The sequence below is a fragment of the Salmo salar genome, unplaced genomic scaffold, assembly GCF_905237065.1.
Source record: "Salmo salar unplaced genomic scaffold, Ssal_v3.1, whole genome shotgun sequence".
Taxonomy (NCBI): domain Eukaryota; kingdom Metazoa; phylum Chordata; class Actinopteri; order Salmoniformes; family Salmonidae; genus Salmo; species Salmo salar.
In genome coordinates this window covers 135,001-152,283 of record NW_025548481.1, presented here as the reverse complement: position 1 = coordinate 152,283, position 17,283 = coordinate 135,001, and the positions used below count along the sequence as shown (strand labels likewise).

The 17,283-nt window shown below is 43.1% G+C and overlaps 1 protein-coding gene across 1 annotated transcript; it reads left to right on the top strand.

Annotated features, from left to right (window-relative positions):
• Positions 1–6,515: 6,515 nt before the first annotated feature.
• hhex (hematopoietically expressed homeobox) lies at positions 6,516–11,165 on the top strand. The gene is given in 4 exon segments (NM_001139863.1): positions 6,516–6,996; positions 8,629–8,807; positions 9,180–9,230; positions 9,467–11,165. Coding segments are annotated over 4 exon segments (843 nt in total). The 5' UTR covers positions 6,516–6,632; the 3' UTR covers positions 9,716–11,165.
• The last annotated feature ends 6,118 nt before the right edge of the window (positions 11,166–17,283 follow it).

Here is a 17,283-nt window from a genome sequence, read left to right as displayed (position 1 = left end):
CTCAACATCAACAAAACGAAGGAGCTGATCATGGACTTCAGGAGACAGCAGAGGGAACACATCCCCTATCCACATCGACTGCAGAAGAGAAGGTGAAAAGCTTCAAGTTCCTCTGCGTACACATCACTGACAATCTGAAATGCTCCGTCTACACAGACAGTGTGGTGAAGAAGGCGCAACAGCGCCTCTTCAACCTCAGGAGGCTGAAGAAATGAGTCTTGGCCACTAAGACCCTCACTTTTACAGATGTACAATTGAGAGCATCCTGTCAGGCTGTATCACAGCCTAGTACGGCAACTGCACCGCCCGTGCTCTCCAGAGGGTGGTGTGGTCTGCCCAACACATCACCAGGGGCAAACTGCCTGCCCTCCAGGACACCTACAGCACCCAATGTCACAGGAAGGCCAAAAAGATCATCAAGCTGGGACCGATAGACTGAAAAACAGCTTCTATCTCAAGGCCATTAGACTGTTAAACAGTCATCACTAGCCACCTACCACCCTGTTACTCAACCCTGCACCTTAGAGGCTGCTGCCCCATATACATAGACATGGAATCACTGGTCACTTCAATAATGGAACACTAGTCACTTTAATAATGTTTCCATACTATTTTACTAATTTAAAATGTATATACTGTAATTCTACTGTGTTTTAGTCAACGCCACTCCGACATTGCTCGTCTTAATATTTATATATTTCCTAATGACATTATTTTACTTTTAGATGTGTGTGTCTTGTTGTGAATTGTTAGATACTACTACAATGTTGGAGCTGGGAACACAAGCATTTAGTTAGATACTACTGGACTGTTGAAGCTAGGAACACAAGCATTTAGTTAGATATTACTGCACTGTTGGAGCTAGGAACAAGCATTTAGTTAGATATTGCTGCACTGTTGGAGCTAGGAACACAAGCATTTAGTTAGATACTACTGGACTGTTGGAGCTAGGAACACAAGCATTTAGTTAGATATTACTGCACTGTTGGAGCTGGGAACACAAGCATTTAGTTAGATACTACTATAATGTTGGAGCTAGGAACACAAGCATTTCGCTACATCCGCAATAAAATCTGCTAAATATGTGTATGTGCCAATAAAATGAGATTTGATTAGGTTTTTAATTATAGATATAGTTCATATGGGTTTTATAAAAAAATTCTGTATAAACAGCCTCTACAATATAGCCTCCTCAGTGTCACCAGCGAAGCACCATCACACCACCTCCTCCATGCTTCACGGTGGGAACCACACATGCAGAGATCATCCGTTCACCCACTCTGCGTCTCACAAAGACACTGCAGTTGGAACCAAAAATCACAAATTTGAACTCATCAGACCAAAGGACAGATTTCCACTGGTCTAATGTCCATTGCTCGTGTTTCTTGGCCTCTTCTTCTTATTGGTGTCCTTTAGTAGTGGTTTCTTTGCAGCAATTTGACCATGAAGGCCTGATTCACACAGTCTCCTCTGAACAGTTGATGTTGAGATGTGTCTGTTACTTGAACTCTGTGAAGCATTTATTTGGGCTGCAATCTGAGGTGCTGTTAATCTCTAAGGATCTTATCCTCTGCAGCAGAGAACTCTTGGTCTTCCTTTTCTGTAGCGGTTCTCATGAGAGCCAGTTTCATCAAAGCACTTGATGGTCTTTGCGACTGCATTTGAAGAAACTTTAAAAGTTCTTGAAAATGTCCTGATTGACTGACCTTCATGTCTTAAAAGTAATGATGGACTGTCGTTTCTCTTTGCTTATTTGAGCTGTTCTTGCCATAATATGGACTTGGTCTTTTACCAAATAGGGCTATCTTCTGTATACCACCCCTACCTTGTCACAACACAACTGATTGGCTGAAACGCATTAAGAAGGAAAGAAATTCCACAAAATTAACTTTTACCAAGGCACAACTGTTAATTGAAATGCATTCCAGGTGACTACCTCATGAAGCTGGTTGAGAGAATGCCAAGAGTGTGCAAAGCTGTCATCAAGGCAAAGGGTTGGCTACTTTGAAGAATCTCAAATATAAAGTATATTTTGATTTGTTTAACACTTTTTTGGTTACGACATGATTCCATATGTGTTCTTTCATAGTTTTTGTTTTGATGTCTTCACTATTATTCTACAATGTAGAAAATAGTAAAATTAAATAAAAACCCTTGAATGAGTAGGTGTGTCTAAACTTTTGACTGGTACTGTATGTTTTTTTTAAAGGCAGTAAATGAGGCTGAATGAATTGTGTCCCTGCCAGACGAGGCTCCGCTGATATCCAGGTGTAGCAGTGGTAAGGATTCACTCCATGGTGCTGAATAGAAAGCTCTGCTGTAGGGACAGCTTTATGTTGGCCCTAACAGTTTGTGGGCACTGTTTGTCACCATTTATAGTGCAATTATTGTATTGTTTAGTGTTGTGTTGTGTAGTGGCTTTGCTGGCATGCATTTAAAAAATACCAAGATTTACATGTTAATATCGCCACTGATTCTAGTATTCTAATCCCTAATTCTATGGAAAATACTGTATCTTGAAAACCGGAAACATCCATTTTCAGCCGCTCCCCTCTGGAGAGATTTTGGTTGGCTGAGCCATATTCGAAAAGGAGGAGTTAAGAATCAGGAAATGAATAGAGGAACATATAACGCTTTTCCGCACAGCAGAATATCGACCAATCACGTTCCCGTTATCAGCGGTTGCTAAGCTAATCGTCAAGCAGTCCTTTCTAAAAGTCTGGGTATGACTTTAATAGAAAACCTCCCTATTTTCCTCCAAAGCACGTAATGTCATGATTTCAACGCTTTACGATATTGCAGAGGACAAGTTAAGTTTTAGATAACTGTAATATAAAGCGCTATAAACGTTTAAATATATTAGTATTATTTTCTCAAATCCAGGAAAATATTTAATATGTTGATCTTCTTGTTCACGTAATTTGTGCTCAGGTTGGATTTTGCCATTTGACTCCTTGATGGAGAGATCAGTTTAAAGGAGAGATGCGTTTTAAAACTTCAACTTTATCTCTCATTTGCATGGGGGGAAAATGTGTAGAATTGCAGGAAATTAGCTTTAAAACGGCGTACATTTCCACCAAGATGAGGTGCCTTTTCTAAAAATCCATGTCACAGCCACCATATAAGCCCATTTTTTACCCAGAAAAGAACTGTTTTTTTTTTTACTTAGACGGCCTTTTCTCGGTGATTGGTCAACAGTACTACTCCTAGAAGTGGGATCATGACATGTGTGTTGTTGTCATTCAATAAGAGATGACTTGTTTTCATGCACAGTTTTTTAACCCTTCAGAAATAAAATACAAAACTATTCTGCTCTATATATCTATCTTCCTGTAGATGGCAGCCATGTTGCTCCTTCTGTTTAGGTGGTCCATAAATCACACAGGCAGTCAGCACTCAGTGGGGAAAAGTGAAACCATGATAGGCTACCCTATGTGTTTTTTTATCTAACCTTTATTTAACTAGGCAAGTCAGTTAAGAACAAATTCTGCTGGTTACTGGCCCAACGCTCTAACCACTAGGCTACCTGCTGGTTACTAGTCCAACACTCTAACCACTAGGCTACCTGCTGGTTACTGGTCCAACACTCTAACCACTAGGCTACCTGCCTCCCCTCCACTCTAACCACTAGGCTACCTGTTGGTTACTGGCCCAATGCTCTAACCACTAGGCTACCTGCTGGTTACTAGTCCAACACTCTAACCACTTGGCTACCTACCTCCCCTCCACTCTGTGTTTTTTATCTAACCTTTTTTTAACTAGGCAAGTCAGTTAAGAACAAATTCTTATTTACAATGACGGCCTAACGGGGAACAGTGGGTTAACTGCCTTGTTCAGGGGCAGAACGACAGATTTTTACCTTGTCAGCTCGGGGATTCAATCTAACAACCTTTCAGTTACTGGCCCAACGCTCTAACCACTAGGCTACCTGCTGGTTACTAGTCCAACACTCTAACCACTAGGCTACCTGCTGGTTACTGGTCCAACACTCTAACCACTAGGCTACCTGCTGGTTACTGGTCCAACACTCTAACCACTAGGCTACCTGCCTCCCCTCCACTTTAACCACTAGGCTACCTGTCTCCAGGCAGCTTAAAGCAGGTCGCAAACCATAAGCATTTTAATTGTTGTCCAAAAATCTATGATGTTACTTGGTAATCTGGGGGCAGATAGACTGTAATTACATGTAGGCAGCCTAATCATCATGAGTCTTTCATTTTAACACCATGGACCTAATCAGGTGATAACACCGCTGAAGAACCAGTTTGTATAATTTGTTGAAAACGAATATCCAACTGTGACACTACAGATTATAGACCTAAAGCCTGTGGCTGCACCATTTTACTTTCTCTCACAAATGACTGGATAAAGTAGCCTAGACGGCCTTATGGATATTCATGGGATTAGCTTTAATAATATACCACATATTAAAAAATAGGGACAATTGACTCTATTAAATTCAAAACGTGTCTAAAAAATCGGACATGTGGCGCCAACACCCTGCTCCCACCCTGCTCCCGCCCTGCTCCCACCCTGCTCCCGTCCTGCTCCCACCCTTCACCCACCCTGCTCCCGCCCTTCACCCGCCCCTGCACCCGCCCTGCACCCGCCCCTGCTCCCACCCTGCTCCCACCCCCCCACCCTGCAACCGCCCTGCACCCGCCCCTGCTCCCGCCCTGCACCCGCCCCTGCTCCCGCCCTGCACCCGCCCTGCACCCGCCCTGCTCCCGCCCTGCACCCGCCCTGCACCCGCCCTTCTCCCGCCCCTGCACCCGCCCCTGCATCCGCCCTGCTCCCGCCCTGCACCCGCCCCTGCCCCCGCCCTGCATCCGCCCCTGCTCCCGCCCCTGCACCCGCCCTGCTCCCGCCCTGCACCCACCCTGCTCCCACCCTGCTCCCACCCTCCTCCCACCATGCACCCACCCTGCTCCCACCCTGCACCCACCCTGCACCCACCCTGCTCCCACCCTGCACCCACCCTGCTCTCTGTAATTATCAGCTGTGTGTCCGACAGGAGTCTGGACGCCACTCCGATCAATTCACTGCAATGATTGTCAAAGTCCCAAATATTAGCCATCTAGTGATTTGACTTTCATGTCAGGCGAAATGTCTCAGCTTCTCTCATATCAATGTTTATTCTTTGAGTCTCTTTATCTAAATTACAACGCTAGAAAGTTTCCTCTATTGGAGTGACTCGTTTGTAGAAAAAATCGAATCGGCTAATCAGTGGGACTATTGTCAATGGGATTTCAGCTTTGCGGCGGCGCACAATTTGCATCAAAAATAACTGTTAAAGAGCTGAAAAGAGCCGAGTTACAAAACTGCAGCTTCAGTGAATATAGAATACACCCAAATAGCTGCGAAATATTGCACAAATGTTCAAAATATAGGCTAGGGCCTGTTCGTAGTCATAGGCTCTGTTTTTAAACTGGAGAGAGAGCATAGATTACTTATCGTGACTTGAGCACATCAAACTGAAACATTAGAGAAGTTTCTAACGGAATTTATTCATTACTGTTTAACAGAGAAGAGGAAACGATACGGGAATAATCCGATAGAGGCCTATTCAGTTAAGCTATTTAAAACCACTAACATGAATAATAGGCCCACAACACACACACACACACACACACACACACACACACACACACACACACAACACTGTTATTATACTGACCGTCTATTATAGTGTCTCTCTCTATTGGCTCACTGATACAGGAATCACCCTCAGGATCATTTCAATCATCCAGTTAATCACCTGTCACCAGACACAGTCGTATTTTACCATCTGTTGTTGCCGTAGTAATATGTAGTAACAGTCTGTGATAATGTGCTCCAAATATCCTATCCGAATGATTCAGGCAATACCTCCATTTATAATCCAATATAATTCACTTTTTTACAGATTACAGATTTTTTTTCTTCTTCTACGTTTTACGCACATGGAAAACCACGTGAATAGTCTCTAGAATCTGGAAAAACCACGTGAATAGACTATAGAATCTAGAAAACCACGTGAATAGTCTATTTAATCTAGAAAACCACGTGAATAGTCTATAGAATCTGGAAAAACCACGTGAATAGTCTATTTAATCTAGAAAACCACGTGCCTATTGAATTTAAATCACTTATAAAGAAATGTCTTATTACATGTGTCACACGTCAGGAGATGTTCATACCATCTTTAAAAAAAAACAGATAACGTGTACAGGCCTATTTTATTCATGAACATAGACGCTTAAAGGTAAGATAAAGGATCGCCTAATGATTGGATATTATTGAATTATTAAGTGTATTTGGCGAGGGGACCAATCGCAGTGTGTGTGTGTGTGTGTGTGTGTGTGTGTGTGTGTGTGTGTGTGTGTGTGTGTGTGTGTGTGTGTGTGTGTGTGTGTGTGTGCGTGTGCGTGTGCGTGTGTGTACCTGCAGGAAGTGTCATGCTCCGTTATCTCCTCCCTCTAACGCTGAGATATGAAGTAGCTTTAACTGGGGGTCACACTCACCAGCCAACAAAAATCAGCTACTCATGGAGAGAGAAAGAAAGAGGCGCCTATAGGTTTCCTACACTTCTTCCTTTCACAGCAGAAGATAATACAGTTGGATAGAGATATTATTTATTACGCAAGGTGATCATGCAGTACCAACACAGTGCGCCTTCAGCCATGGGTGTTCCTCTTTACGCGCCGACCCCTATCCAACCCGTCCACCCAACACCATTCTACATAGAAGATATCCTGGGGAGAAATGACACCATGGCCCAGTCTTCAGCGGTGGTCTCTACGCCAAATCTACCGTCACCGAATTCATCCTTCACCAGTTTGGTCTCTCCGTACCGGACTCCTATCTATGAACCGACACCGATCCACCACCCTGCGTTGTCTCACCACGCTGCCCTGACCGCCACGTACGCCCCCGGGGCTTTCGCTAATTCACTGTATCCATTCCACCGCTCTATGGGGGACTATACTCACGCTCTACTCAGACACGATCCGCTGGGTGAGTTGAACTCATATCAATTCTCTTACTTTTGTTTGGATGATTTTTTTTCGTTAAGATACTTTAATGTTGACAACTTCTATATACATCTGTAATAACCCATGTGTAATGTGTAGGCGAAAGGAGATGAAATGTTTGTGCGTGTACTTGATTTTGAAAGTAGATTCTTATTCCCTGCGTACTGCAGGTTTCCCATCCTAAAGTGGTAGTATGTTTTAGAGGTAAGAATGTATAAGCATTGTACCATGCTTGAACGTAGTTGATTTACTTCAGGCATAATTTGCCTATACATCATTTGCCTAAATAGATTAAGTTATCTGTTTAATTTGCAAATTCTTAAAGTGTTGATCCACTTAAATCAACGACCTTGAGTTTTTTTGTTTTGTTTTGTTGTTGTTGTTGCTAAATCCGTTATTGTTTGAAACATCTGATGCATCCTGCGACTAAACATGCTCTAAGTCACTTGTTATTTCAGCATTAAAGTGTCGCCCTGGGGGTGAACTGCCTCTCTGTTCAGCAAGCCTGACCCTTTCCGTTCATACAGGAAGTCTTGAGCTCTCGATAGGAGTAAATCTGCTTTCAGAAGCTGTTGAATGTTTTCCTGGCGGCCTCCAGCCGCCTCTTCCACCGGGAGTCGTGCGTGATGCTGATTATTTTATCGACATCCTCAATACAGACACATTCAGGAAACACTCGGCTTCTGATAGCCGGGATTCGTTTGTCTGATATTGTTCATTTCCTTTGTGGTGGATGTGACTTTTATGGTTGTTAAAAATAATAATCAAACTGCAAACATGAAATAGGCCTGTGCACTTGACGCAATTTTAAAATCTTTAGGGTGACTTTTGAATTTATTTTTGAATTTCAATATTTTATTCAATTTATTTGATTTATTAAATAATTCAATTTATGCCTATAAGAAAAATCTGGGTTTGATCATTGTGTCACAAAACCAAAATATTTTTGGGGGTATAATGAATCATATCTCTTTTTAAAAAGCGATGATTTTTTTTTTCCCCTTTTGGAAGATGTGTTTGTATGTATATGTGTGTATATATATATATCGATAATATGTTTTAATCAGCTTATCTCATTTAACTATAATCATAACAATAGTTCAATCCTTTAAAAAAAAATATATATATATATATATATTTTTTTAAAGGATTGAACTATTGTTATGATTATAGTTAAATGAGATAAGCTGATTAAAACATATTATCGATTTTAAATTGCATCAATAGCAGTATGTTGATGGAAAGCTCGTTAGTAATGAGATAAAACGGATGAAGTAAAAGCAACAGGAAACACCGGACGGATATTTTGCCATAGTTCTATTCTCTCCACTCAGCTTCAAGTTTCAACTCACGGCCTTCCTTAAAAAAAACGATGTTAAACGGATGCCTGCAAAAACGGACAAGAAAGATTACAATAACTGTCAATATTTGCATAGAACCATTTTAGGTCTCTGCTGGAGGAGAAACGAATCAAGTTAACGAAAACTATTTTTGATTTATTTTCAACTTTTGGAGCTACTTAAAGGTCTAACATTCGCACATAATTCTGCCCCATTTGTATAAAAATATTTTTCAATATTAAATCATTATTTTCTTATTTGTATTGTCTTCAAAGGTAAACAACTTCTATGGAGTCCGTTCATTCAGCGTCCACTACACAAGAGAAAAGGTGGACAAGTCCGATTCTCCAACGACCAGACAATAGAGTTGGAAAAGAAGTTTGAGACCCAGAAGTACCTTTCACCCCCAGAACGTAAACGACTGGCTAAAATGTTACAACTGAGTGAACGACAGGTCAGCAGTATGTTTTACATCCAGTATCTTATTCATGTCAGGTTACCTTCGGTAAATCACTTGGGTTTTATCCGTTTTATCCGTTACCGCCAGAACGAAAACGACTGGCTAAAATGTTACAACTGAGTGAACGACAGGTCAGCAGTATGTTTTACATGCAGTATCTTATTCATGTCAGGTTACCTTCGGTAAATCACTTGGGTTTTATCCGTTTTATCCGTTATCATCAATTACATTTATTTGTAATTTTTTTAAAGACATTTCGTTTAACTGATTTCTAAATAGGCCTATAGTTTTAGGTAAATTATCTGACACAGAATCTAGCAGCGTAACATTTTTAAAACATTTCTCTCGTTGACATTGTTTTTCCAGGTAAAGACGTGGTTCCAAAATCGAAGAGCCAAGTGGAGGCGACTGAAGCAGGTATGAATAAATTAGGACTGTGTTTTAATGTACTTTTCGATTAAAACTGTCAATTATGAATAGAGTAAAGGCTATTTATATCTAATTTCAAGCTATAACAAAAACAAAAAAAACATTTATTATAGATTTCGTCCTTGAGTAGCTTGTGCGTAATATTCATGCACAATGGCAACGGTATACCCAATGTGAAATGTACGTTGTGGCTGATTGGTCACTGTTGTTGTTATTTCCCCCAGGAAAACCCTACCGGCAGTAAGACAGATCTGGAGGACGAGAGCACCGGGAGAAACAGCGAGGAGAGACCGGAGTCCGGTGTGAACCTCAGATGTAAGGCTACAGAGATGACGCACACTCACAGTCGGTTGCAGTGTTCCACATCATCGCCTCTATCACAAGGACAAATAGAGTCAGACATTTCAGATGATACAGACCAAGAGTTGGACATAGAGGATGACATGGAGTTCCCACTGAATCCAACGATATGAGATCATCAGATCGCTGTTTACAGGTCAATCTGGATGTTTTCCCACTGGGTGACTGACGGTCCGGGAAGAGGACCAATAGCCCGTCAGTAAACACTGTCGTAGCATCTTTCTGGGACATAGATTTTTTTTTTGTATATAATTACCTGTATATTTTGTGATGTTGTTTTATTAATGTCATTATGAGTTAAAAAAAAAATATATTAATTGAGAAAAACAATGAGCGTCGGAATGGTTAGGCCGTTAAACGACATGTTTTGCTCAAACCTCACTGGACGTAAACATTTCACGGTATTCGGCTCATGTGACATATACAATTTGATTTGATTTGAAGGTCGCCTCGTACCGGTTAAAAACACGAATGGAAGTATGTGAAAGTAGTTTTAGTGACATTTATATTTTGTTAAATATTGGTACAAATATTAAAATAAAACCCCGATCTTTCTTATACCTCTCAGATATAGGACAGACGCTTTAAAACAAACTTCCTTTAGATATTTTATTTTTTGTTGTTGTTGACTAAATCAAAAAAGCTAAATGATTCTTGGTATGACAATCTTAAAACAATTCCATATGTTAGTTTAGTAGAACCCTTGGTTCTCTAGACTCTTAATTAAACTAGCGATATCTGGGCTGCATCTCACTGTACCACATCCGTATCTGTGGTGGAAGGTGGCTGAGCTACACGGTTTGGTAGATGGGATGCAGTTTATGTCAGAATTGACTTTTCGTAGCAGGTGTGTTTGTCAGACCATGATGTGACGTCCCGAAAAATCTGTCTTCTCGGGAAAATGTCTGCAGAGTCTAAACAGTTTTGTTTTGATCTACCACACCCACAACACTGTCTGAAGGTAACCCAGTACTGGCTGTCTGAAGGTAACCCAGTACTGGCTGTCTGAAGGTAACCCAGTACTGGCTGTCTGAAGGTAACCCAGTACTGGCTGTCTGAAGGTAACCCAGTACTGGCTGTCTGAAGGTAACCCAGTACTGACTGTCTGAAGGTAACCCAGTACTGACTGTCTGAAGGTAACCCAGTACTGGCTGTCTGAAGGTCACCCAGTACCGACTGTCTGAAGGTAACCCAGTACCAACTGTCTGAAGGTAACCCAGTACTGGGCCGGAAAATGAATGGAAGTGAATAAATAGGTCATTTCCACATCAAAGGGTCATTCCACTGTAAAATAATTATAAATAAATCCTGAGCTTTCTTACAGCGCTCAGATATAAGACAGACACCTCAAAACATACAATTTTTTTAAATGAAATGTTGTTGCATATCTGTTTGCCCATGTTTAGACACATCTCAGAATGTCCTCTCCTTTCGGGTGTCTTTAAAAAGGTCCTTGTTCGTTTGTTGAATTTTCTCAGTCGAATGAAAAAGCATTTAGAAATGTATTCTAAACTCAGTGTATTTTTTTATTATTGATTACTAATAAACAGTATTTAGCGATAAGAAATCTTCATTAATCTGGATGATTATCGAATGTTCTATCCTCACGATAAGGGACCGTGTCCGGACCGACAGGCGACTCATTGGAGGGGAGAACAGTCAATGTCAGTGTGTCTTGACACTTCAGTGATAAAAGACGTGTTGTCGTCAGATATTCACTTGGACATTTTATTAACAGCTTCTGTGCGTCATCACTTGGTTGCTGAGAAAAGACGAGGGACGTGTCAAGTGCCGTTATCATGTCTTCAGATCAATACAACTTTATGGATCCCCTTAGTTACCAATATAAACATGGATCCCCTTAGTTACCAATATAAACATGGATCCCCTTAGTTACCAATATAAATATGGATTCCCTTAGTTACCAATATAAATATGGATCCCCTTAGTTACCAATATAAATATGGATCCCCTTAGTTACCAATATAAATATGGATCCCCTTAGTTACCAATATAAACATGGATCCCCTTAGTTACCAATATAAATATGGATCCCCTTAGTTACCAATATAAACATGGATCCCCTTAGTTACCAATATAAACATGGATCCCCTTAGTTACCAATATAAATATGGATCCCCTTAGTTACCAATATAAACATGGATCCCCTTAGTTACCAATATAAATATGGATCCCCTTAGTTACCAATATAAACATGGATCCCCTTAGTTACCAATATAAACATGGATCCCCTTAGTTACCAATATAAATATGGATCCCCTTAGTTATCAATATAAACATGGATCCCCTTAGTTACCAATATAAAAATGGATCCCCTTAGTTACCAATATAAATATGGATCCCCTTAGTTACCAATATAAATACTGGTAGAAAAAAAGGCTTCCAAAACGGTTCTTCGGGCTGGCCCCGTACCAGAACCCTTTTGGGTTCCAGGTAGAACCCTCTGTAGAAAGGGTTCTACATGGAACCCACAAGTGTTCTACCTGCAACCAAAGACAGTTATTCAAAGGGTTCTCCTATGGGGACAGCCGAAGAACCCTTAAAGGGTTCTCCTATGGGGACAGCCGAATAACCCTTAAAGGGTTCTCCTATGGGGACAGCTGAAGAACCCTTAAAGGTTCTAGATATCACCTTTTTTGTCTGTCCCTTTTAAGTAAAACAGTTATTTCCATGTAAATGTGCTCAATGGTTTCTACTGTATTCCTATAGGTTATTGACTAAATCCATGTTATGAGTGTGAATACAGGACATGCATTCCATTTCCCAAGAAGCCTATTTCCTGTTGAATCATCAGGATGTAGGCCTGGTACGTTGTTCATCACAGCTCTGTTGAATCATCAGGATGTAGGCCTGGTACGTTGTTCATCACAGCTCTGTTGAATCATCAGGATGTAGGCCTGGTACGTTGTTCAACTCTGTTGAATCATCAGGATGTAGGCCTGGTACGTTGTTCAACACAGCTCTGTTGAATCATCAGGATGAAGGCCTGGTACGTTGTTCATCACAACTCTGTTGAATCATCAGGATGTAGGCCTGGTACGTTGTTCATCACAGCTCTGTTTAATCATCAGGATGTAGGCCTGGTACGTTGTTCATCACAGCTCTGTTTAATCATCAGGATGTAGGCCTGGTACGTTGTTCATCACAGCTCTGTTGAATCATCAGGTTGTAGGCCTGGTAGGTTGTTCATCACAGCTCTGTTGAATCATCAGGATATAGGCCTGGTACGTTGTTCATCACAGCTCTGTTGAATCATCAGGATGTAGGCCTGGTACGTTGTCCAACACTCCTCTACCATCAGATTGAACATTAAATAGCTTATCGTTCAGCAGAAAGACAAAACCCCTACAGAGTTTACATGACGCAATATGACCCGCAGTGAACTAAGCTCTGAGAGTGTGTGATAAATATTTAAACTGTACGCACCTACGTGAATAGTCATCAGGGTTCAATGGCCCGTAGATCACCTAGACCATCCCAAAACCAATAGAATGTACATTGATTTTCACCTGTATTGTGTAATGGTTCACAAATTGTGCTGAATAGAATCAACAATGGCGAAAGAACACACAGTTTGGTCTGTGGATATTAGGTGAAACGTTGAGTGGATTGCTTCAGGCTCCAAAGGGCCCCCGTCTGATAGACGTATAAATAAATAGAGTCCATCGCGTCTGTCTGTTTGAACGAGGTGAGGTGCACCAATCTCATGTCCCTCCGTGTCCCTCTGTGTCTCTGTGTCCCTCTGTGTCGCCGTGTCTCTGTGTCCCTCTGTGTCCCTCTGTCGCTGTGTCCCTCCGTGTCTGTGTCACTCTGTCTCTGTGTCCCTCTGTCTATGTGTCCCTCTGTGTCTCTGTGTCCCTCTGTGTCGCCGTGTCTCTGTGTCCCTCTGTGTCCCTCTGTCTCTGTGTCCCTCTGTCTATGTGTCCCTCTGTCTCTGTGTCCCTCTGTGTCTCTGTGTCCCTTTGTGTCTCTGTGTCCCTCTGTGTCTCTGTGTCCCTCTGTGTCTCTGTGTCCCTCTGTGTCTGTGTCCCTCTGTGTCTGTGTCCCTCTGTCGCTGTGTCCCTCTGTGTCTCTGTGTCCCTCTGTCGCTGTGTCCCTCTGTCTCTCTGTCTCTGTGTCCCTCTGTCGCTGTGTCCCTCTCTCTCTGTGTCCCTCTGTCGCTGTGTCCCTCTGTGTCTCTGTGTCCCTCTGTGTCCCTCTGTCGCTGTGTCCCTCTGTCGCTGTGTCCCTCCGTGTCTGTGTCCCTTTGTCTCTCTGTCCCTCTGTCTCTGTGTCGTTGATATGATATTGATATCATTAATAACTTATAACGCCTCATATGACATTGATATGATCAAATCAAATATAATCACATGTTATTAGTCACATGCGTCGAATACAACAGCCCTTACAGTGAAACGCTTAACAACGAGCCCCTAAGTAACTAAAGAGCAGCAGTAAAATACCAAAAGCGAGACTATATACAGGGGGGTACCGGTACAGAGTCAATGTGGAGGCTATATACAGGGGGTACCAGTACAGAGTCAATGTGGAGGCTATATACAGGGGGTACCGGTACAGAGTCAATGTAGAGGCTATATACAGGGGGTACCGGTACAGAGTCAATGTGGAGGCTATATACAGGGGGTACCGGTACAGAGTCAATGTGGAGGCTATATACAGGGGGGTACCGGTACAGAGTCAATGTGGAGGCTATATACAGGGTGTTACGGTACAGAGTCAATGTGGAAGCTATATACAGGGGGGTACCGGTACAGAGTCAATGTGGAGGCTATATACAGGGTGTTACGGTACAGAGTCAATGTGGAGGCTATATACAGGGGGGTACCGGTACAGAGTCAATGTGGAGGCTATATACAGGGTGTTACGGTACAGAGTCAATGTGGAAGCTATATACAGGGGGTACCGGTACAGAGTCAATGTGGAGGCTATATACAGGGTGTTACGGTACAGAGTCAATGTGGAGGCTATATACAGGGGGGTACCGGTACAGAGTCAAATTGGAGGCTATATACAGGGGGGTACGGTACAGAGTCAATGTGGAGGCTATATACAGGGGGTACCTGAACAGAGTCAATGTGGAGGCTATATACAGGGGGTACCGGTACCGAGTCAATGTGGAGGCTATATACAGGGGGGTACCGGTACAGAGTCAATGTGGAGACTACATACAGGGGGTACCGGTACAGAGTCAATGTGGAGGCTATATACAGGGGGTACCGGTACAGAGTCAATGTGGAGACTATATACAGGGGGTACCGGTACAGAGTCAATGTAGAGACTATCTTCAGGGGGGTACCGGTACAGAGTCAATGTGCGAGAACACCGGTTAGTTGAGGTAATATGTTCACGTAGGTAGAGTTATTAAAGTGACTATTCATAGATAATAACAGAGCAGCAGTGGTGTAAAAGTAACCTGCCAATGCAAATAGTCTGAGTCGCCATTTGATTAGATATTCAGGGGTCTTATGGCTTGGGGGTAGAAGCTGTTTAGAAGCCTCTTGGACCTAGACTTGACGCTCCGGTACCGCTTGCCGTGTGGTAGCAGAGAGGACAGTCTATGACTGGGGTGGCTGGAGTCTTTGACAATTTTTAGGGCCTTCCTCTGACACCGCCTGGTATAGAGGTCCTGGATGGCAGGAAGCTTGGCCCCAGTGATGTACTGGGCGGTTCGCACTACCCTCTGTAGTGCCTTGCGGTCAGAGGCCAAGCAGTTGGAATACCAGGCAGTGATGCAACCACTCAGGATGCTCTCGATAGTGCAGCTGTAGAACCATTTGAGGATCTGGGGACCCATGCCAAATCTTTTCAGTCTCCTGAGAGGGAATAGGTTTTGTCGTGCCCTCTTCACGACTGTCTTGGTGTGCTTGGACCATTCTAGTTTGTTGGTGATGTGGACACCAAGGAACTTGAAGCTCTCAACCTGCTCCACTGCAGCCCCATGAGAATGGTGGTGTGCTTGGTCCTCTTTTTCCTGTAGTCCACAATCATCTCCTTTGTCTTGATCACGTTGAGTGAGAGGTTGTTATCCTGGCACCACATGGCCAGGTTTCTGACCTTCTCCCTATAGGCTGTCTCGTCATTGTCGGTGATCAGCCCCTACCACTGTTGTGTCAATGGCAAACTTAATGGTGGTGTTGGAGTCATGCCTGGCCGTGCAGTCCTGAGTGAACAGGGAGTACAGGAGGGAACTGAGCACCCCCCCTGAGGGGCCCCAGTGTTGAGGATCAGTGTGGCAGATGTGTTGTTGCCTACCCTTACCACCTGGGGGCAGACCGTCAGGAAGTCCAGGATCCAGTTGCAGAGGGTGGTGTTTAGTCCCAGGGTCCTTAGCTTATTGATGAGCTTTGAGGGTACTATAGTGTTGAACGCTGAGCTTTAGTCAATGAATAGCATTCTCACATAGGTGTTCCTTTTGTCCAGCTGGGAAAGGGCAGTGTGGAGTGCAATAGAGATTGCGTCATCAGTGGATCTGTTAGGGCGATCTGCGAATTGGAGTGGGTCTAGGGTTTCTGGGATAATGGTGTTGATGTGACCATGACCAGCCTTTCAAAGCACTTCATGGCTACAGACGTGAGTGCTACGGGTCGGTAGTCATTTAGGCAGGTTACCTTAGTGTTCTTTGGCACAGGGACTATGGTGGTCTGCTTGAAACATGTTGGTATTACAGACTCGGCCAGGGAGAGGTTTCAAATGTCAGTGAAGACACTTGCCAGTTGGTCAGCGCATGCTTGCAGTACACGTCCTGGTAATCCGTCTGGCCCTGTGACCTTGTGAATGTTGACCTTTTTAAAGGTCTTACTCACATTGGCTGCGGAGAACGTGATCACACAGTCTTCCGGAACAGCTGGTGCTCTCATGCATGTTTCAGTGTTATTTGCCTCGAAGCGAGCATAGAAGTAGTTTAGCTCATCTGGTAGACTCGTGTCACTGGGCAGCTCTCAGCTGTGCTTCCCTTTGTAGTCTGTAATAGTTTGCAAGCCCTGCCACATCCGACGAACATCGGAGCCGGTGTAGTACAATTCGATCTTTGACGCTTTGCCTGTTTGATGGTTCGTCTGAGGGGATAGCAGGATTTCTTGTAAGCATCTGGATTAGTCTTCCGCTCCTTGAAAGCGCAGCTCTAGCCTTTAGCTCGATGCGGATGTTGCCTGTAATCCATGACTTCTGGTTGGGGTATGTACTTGCGGTCACTGTGGGGACGACGTCATTGATGCACTTACTGATGAAGCCAATGACTGATGTGGGGTACTCCTCAATGCCATCGGAGGAATCCTGGGAACATATTCCAGCCTGTGCAGTTGTAGTTTTGCATCTGCTTCATCTGACCTGGAGGGTGAGGGAGAGCTTTGTATGCATCTCTGTGTGGCGTAAAGGTGGACCAGAGTTTTTTTTCTACTGGTTGCACATTTAACATGCTGATAGAAATTTGGTAAAACGGATTTAAGTTTCCCTGCATTAAAGTCCCCGGCCACTAGGAGCGCCGCCTCTGGGTCAGCGTTTTCTTGTTTGTTTATGGTGGAATACAGCTCATTCAAAGCGGTCTTAGTGCCAGCCTCAGTCTGTGGTGGTATGTAGACAGCTCTGGAAAATACAGATTAAATCTCTCTTTTATTTTACCTTCATTTAACTAGGCAAGTCAGTTAAGAACAAATTCTTA